At 47.5% G+C, this 5,672-nt stretch overlaps 1 protein-coding gene across 2 annotated transcripts in view; it reads right to left on the bottom strand.

Annotated features, from left to right (window-relative positions):
- LOC104862529 (zinc finger protein with KRAB and SCAN domains 7) overlaps positions 1–4,484 on the bottom strand; it is a 9,558-nt gene extending 5,074 nt beyond the window's left edge. For both annotated transcript variants that reach the window (XM_019207542.1, XM_019207543.1), the window contains exons 1-2: positions 3,971–4,484; positions 3,618–3,865 (exon numbers count right to left, since the gene is read on the bottom strand). In XM_019207542.1, coding sequence (XP_019063087.1) covers positions 3,618–3,659 — 42 coding nt within the window. In that variant the 5' untranslated portion in view covers positions 3,660–3,865; positions 3,971–4,484. The remainder of the gene's footprint in view (positions 1–3,617; positions 3,866–3,970) is intronic.
- Between the last annotated feature and the right edge of the window lie 1,188 nt (positions 4,485–5,672).

The raw sequence follows: 5,672 nt of genomic DNA on the forward strand, positions 1-5,672 counted from the left end.
GTACTGGGGATTGAACTTGGGTCCTTGGGCTTGCAAGGCAGGCAGCAGAACCACTAAGCTAAATCCCCAGTCCTTTCACAATATGTTTTAATCTTAAGTTTTCTTATACCTATCCTTATTGTCTGTTTTGTCCTACTAGGATACCAAGTTTTGTGAATATAATAACTTTGTTTTCATCGCTAGCCCCTAGAACAATGTTGGGCCCAATACTGGTGTTCAATTAATGTTTGTTGACTGAATTCCTCTTGACACTTTGCTAAGGGTTTCCCAGGGTTTCTGCAAACCAATTTTCTTTTTCTTTTTTGGGCGGGGTATCGGGGATGGAACTCGGGTCCTTGCACTTGCAAGGCAGGCCACTGAACAGCTGAGCTAAATCCCTGGCCCACCAATTTTCATTATATGCTACTTTCCCCCATTAATATTTAAAATGTCATATTAGATAATACTTTTCTTTTGAAACCTTGAAAACACATCAGGGCATAGTCATCTCACTTCCAACCTCTGTGAGTTCTCACCAAACCAGCTCTTTGTATTCTCGTGGTCACTATTTTTAGCAGCATTTGGAGCACAAATTCCAAACTTTATCTAAATAAAGCTTGCTTGCACTGGCACGTACACAACACAGCATGAGATGCACACACCTTCTACAGTCAACAGTGCCAGCTTTGCCCTGTTTGGTTACATCTGCTGAGATGTGAGAGATTCTCTCTTAATATATAGCTCACCAGCCTAGTGGTAGCTCCAGGAAGCTCCCTGTGGTCTGGGGTTCCCAAATTCTCCGCAGGATAGTCCTAAATGCGTCACAGTTACTGTAGGTGTGGGTGGAAGAGAGAACTGAACAGCACTGTAGTAGCACAATCTTGTAGTTCTCTAACAATTGGATCCTGGTATAATTCCAAATCATCATCCAGGAGTCAGACACATGGGTTTCCTTTTGTCCAAGGCATGGAAACCTCATTCGAATTCTCATTCTAAAATAGCATTCTATAGCAAGACGCTAGAGAAAAGCTTTCGGCTGAGAACCTAGGGAACAGGAAAACCTTTGGTGGGCATCAGCAGTAGTGACGCTGGCTACGTCTGTGGACAGGAGAGGAGACGCTCAGTAGGGTGTCGGTGTGGACGAGCCTCTCTGTGCTCGCCTCACTTGTCACATGGAGACACTGCCCATTTTGTAAGCTTCCTGGAACCAAAATAAGATGTAAGATTTAAAAGCATCGTGTAAGCCGCAGGATTCTGTAGCCCAGCAGGGACCGGGTGCAGAGATGGCCGCGTTCTCCTCTTCCCTCCCTAACCGCCTGGCGCACTGCCACATTTCCTCTCTTGGCCGTTCCAGAAAAGACCTTCCGAACGCCTGACAGAAGGGACAGTCTCGCCCTCCAACCCTGACAGTAGAGGAAGAGTAAAGAGTGAATCCCAAGACGCTACTTGGAGGCTGCAGGTATGAATGTCCAGCCCTCCTACCCATCCAACTGTGGACCCTTTCGGCCAGGGACTCAGTAAGTAACATTTTGAGGGGAGCTCCTTGGACAAAACAATGAGACTTTTAATGGAGGAACAATCACATTTAGTTAAGCAAAGCAAGGTAAGAAATAAGGAAGCATCTCTTCCCTTCTCCTCACTAAGTGCACTCTAAGCACTCTTCAGCCCCAGGCCTGTGCTGTGGTTGTGCCCAGCTGCTCCCCGGACCCCTGTGAGGGCTCATTTGTTCATTGCGCTCACTTGTGACCACGGCTTTAATAATGTCAAATGTGCACTGGCTGGTACTCCTGGAAAACAGTCCTGCCCTGGAACTGCCATCAACCGGAAATGATTCCCTAGTCATAGACAACGAATAACAACAACAACAAAAGCCTTGAATTAAGTGGCTCTGCGTATCTGAGAAATTTTATATACTGGTTTCCCTGGTGAAATGCAAAAGGGTGGAGGAGATGCGATTACGAGGGAGCTGTTACACACATATCGGGGAACAGGAGTCCTCAGCATGTCGGTTTTTCTTAGTACGTCTACTTGGCACTGAGCAAACGCTAATCCAAGTGTTTCTGTGAAAAACTTCATAGAGATGACTCAAGCCTCCACTCACTTTACTCTAAGCAGGGGAGACTATGCTAGGTAATGGATAATGGGCCCTAACACAGTCAGCTGCAAGGCCTCATGAGCAGAAAGAGCTTTGGCTGTGCACTGTGGCTTCCCCTGGGGCAGAGGTCCAACCTGCCCCTCCCGCCACCTCTCCACAACTCTGACCTGCCTAGCCAGTCGCAGAGCCACATCAGTCACTTTCGAACAGCAAACATCCCTCTACACACACACACACACACACACACACTTCCTGCTGTTTCTGCTTCTCTGGCCAAACCCTGACGGAACAGATGGTCACAGAACTATTTAGCACCGTCATTATGGAAATCAAGTTTTCCAGTGTTCCAGAAGGCTGGCTTTTCCCAATTTCTCCTCTGATTTGAGTGACCTTGGATATAAATTTGAAAGAATCCCAGCAAATAGAGAAAATAGAAAATAGAATTAGAGAAGGGGAAAAAAAACTCTAGTTGAATTTGAAGAGCTACGAAAAAAAAAAAACAAATGATTATGAGGTCCAGAAACAGCACCTCAGAAACTTAAGAGGCAGGAGGAAAGACCTGAGAAGTCTGCAGAAGTAGTTGTAGGAAGGGCTGGAGCTATATAGCTCAGTGTGCCTGCCTTGCAAGTGAAAGGTCCTGAGTTCGATTCCGGATACAAAAAAAAAGTAGCATGGGAGATAGCAATATTGATTATGCCCAAAGCAGGCTGCAAGCAGTGCAGGATGTGAAGAGTTAACCCCACAATCGGCTTGTTTGAGAAGCAAGTCCAGCCATAGCCCAAGGGCAGAGGCCAGAGTGTCTGGCACCCAAAATTCCATTCCCACAACTAAAACCTAGAAGGACACTGTTCTAATTACAACCATATATTTGGGCTATTCTGTTCCTAATTGAGAATGCTTTGTCTTGTCCTTTCTTACAACCATGCACATAGGTTTTTTTTTTTTTTGGTACCGGGGATCGAACTCGGGTCCTTGCGCTTGCAAGGCAGGCCACCGAACCGCTGAGCTAAATCCCCGGCCCTATGCACATAGTTTTTAACCCAATTAATTGCCAATAAAAACCAACGGCTTGGACTGGCCAGCGCCTTTGTCAGTCACACCATTGGTTGTCCTGGAACTCTGGTTTCTATCTTAGTTGTCAGTTTTGTGCTCAGGCTTGGATCATAGACTGAGCAGGAGACTGCAGAGGTTTCCAGTAACGTTTCAGGTGTAGTTTCAACATTTCAACAGTAATAATAACAACTTCCGATCATACTAATGCCCCTACCCCTACATTCTAACCACTGTGCACATCTTTTGTGAGTGCTGTGCAGATCTTTTGTGAGTGCAAAGCAGTATTTCACAAAACAATTCAGACCTTAGCTCGGACTTACATTTCTTTTATGGCTTAGAGCAAACAACTATTTCTCTTTACCCATGAAAAAGGCTTGGGAATCGTAAAGGCAAACCAGCCTAGAGCCTGGGAATCAGAGAATGCCTATTCTTGGGCCAACCCAAATACCACAGAACAGTTTCAGATGCCATTCTAGAACCAAGCGCTCACCTCTCCTGGTCCACTGAGGTGTCTCTGGAAATCTTCCACCATGGCCACAGCCTCCTGGCCACTCTCGGGATGATGGAGCTGCACCCAGGTCCGGAGCTCCCCCTGGAAGGATGCTCAGGAACTGCTCCAGCACCAGCAGCTCCAGCATCTGCTGCAGTTGTTTGGTTTATCTGGCTTTCAACTCCCACTTTCTGGAATCACTCAAAGGGTAGGGCTGGCTTCCAGTCACGTTTGTACCTGCGTGTTATCTGCACATATTTGGTAAACGAATGAATGTGGTTCGTTTAGCTGACATGAAACTTTGCAGAAAACTTTATACATTGTAAAATGCGAACTGAAAACCACGGCCTTACTGGTAATACGGTATGTATGCGCAGCTTCCAATCATCGTGCATCCCGGATCCTTGGGTAACCGATTTTTCTGCCGGCCTCGACTTCTTAAAAAGACGAAGAGGAACTTATCTGTGGGTTCTACTCTGCGATCCCACTTCTGTAGTACGTGCAGGCCATTTTCCTAATTCCCTTGCTGTTCCGATGTTCAGCAGGGGATCTCACCACTGAGGGGCCAACTTCAAGTTCATAGTTCACGTCTGAACTTCCGAGCCCGGGTCTGACCGCTGGGCGCCGCTCACTTGGCCACGTCTGCCCGGCTCATCGCTGGACCCGCAGGTGCGGGGGCCCAGCCCAGCGCGACTGTCAGCGCCAAGGGACCAAGCGGCGGGTTCGGGCGTAAAAGGACGAAACGCGCTCCCAGCCGGCCTCGGGCCCCGCCGCGCCTCCCTCTCAACCCCTGCCAGGCCACAGCCCCCCTCGATGCCGAGGAGATACAAGTTCAGGAGCAGTAGAAGTGAAACAACAGCATGGCCGGAAGCGAGTAATGCCCCATTTCCGGTCCCTCTTCCGGCCTCTCTAGCATCCCGGAAGTCTCGGTGGCGGAAGTGGGCGCATGAGCCTTGTGGGTTGTGGGGTCCGTGATGCCTAATCTGGGACTCGGGGCACTGATCGCCAGGTGTGTCTCTCCTACAGGTGAAGACGCCAGCCCAGGAATTGTGATAGTTTGACCCACAGATGTGGTTAATCTTTCCTAAGACAGCATCATTGTCCGAGGAGAGGCCTCCAAGGAAAGCCAGGGAGCAGATAAAAAATCAAATTATGGGGACAGCTTGTGACCCAAGAGCACCTTGTTCTCTTTGCCCTGAGAGACACGATGTAGGAGAGGCTGGTACCGCAGGTGGTAGAACGAATTTATCAATAGTCAAGGAATGTAGAAAAGTTAAGAATTCACGGATATACTGAAAAAGAGCAGTGGGCAAATTACAAGAGAGGCATGTACTGACAGGAAAAACAGAGAATTTTCTGTTTGACTTTACCCTGAGGACAGGGTATTGGAGACGTCGTCCCAGGATTGCTTTCACCAGGTGGTGGTGGTCCTGTTGTCCAAGTTCTGAGGAGCCAGGAGTTGTGGGCTGAGTAATGTTTTGTTTGATAGGATCCGGGTCCTTGGTGTTGCTGCTTCGGAGTAAAATTAATTAACAGATATATAGAGACTAAGGTCAGTGGTCAAGGGGGTCAGAATAAAATACATATACTTGAACATGTGAAGGACTTTGACATGACATTGGGATGTGGGAGGAAATGGTATTCTTTCAGAGATGATATTCAGTCAGTGATGGCGAACCTTTTAGAGCTTGCAATGGTACAAACAGCTGGCTGTGGCACATGTGCGGGGGGTTCATCCCCACTAGGTTAGATCATTTAGTGATACATACAGAGCTTACAGTGCCTAAAGTTAACGTTCTACTGCACACGTCATATTTATCGTGGTAAAATAACTGTGATTCATTTCACCACATTGTTTCTGGGAATCTAGCATTACCTGGGTGGAATTCACCTTGGAGAATAGTTTTCGGACAGAAGCAGGCTATGACTGCATGTCTGTTACTGACATGATTGAGCAGGCCCCGGATGAGCAACTCCGGATATAATGGTGAGGAGCAGAAATGAAGAAGGGCCACTCCCTGATGGATTCACTATGTATGTTGTCATAGACTAATA

The sequence above is a fragment of the Fukomys damarensis genome, unplaced genomic scaffold, assembly GCF_012274545.1.
Source record: "Fukomys damarensis isolate Sample0158 unplaced genomic scaffold, DMR_v1.0_HiC HiC_scaffold_12, whole genome shotgun sequence".
NCBI classification, from domain to species: domain Eukaryota; kingdom Metazoa; phylum Chordata; class Mammalia; order Rodentia; family Bathyergidae; genus Fukomys; species Fukomys damarensis.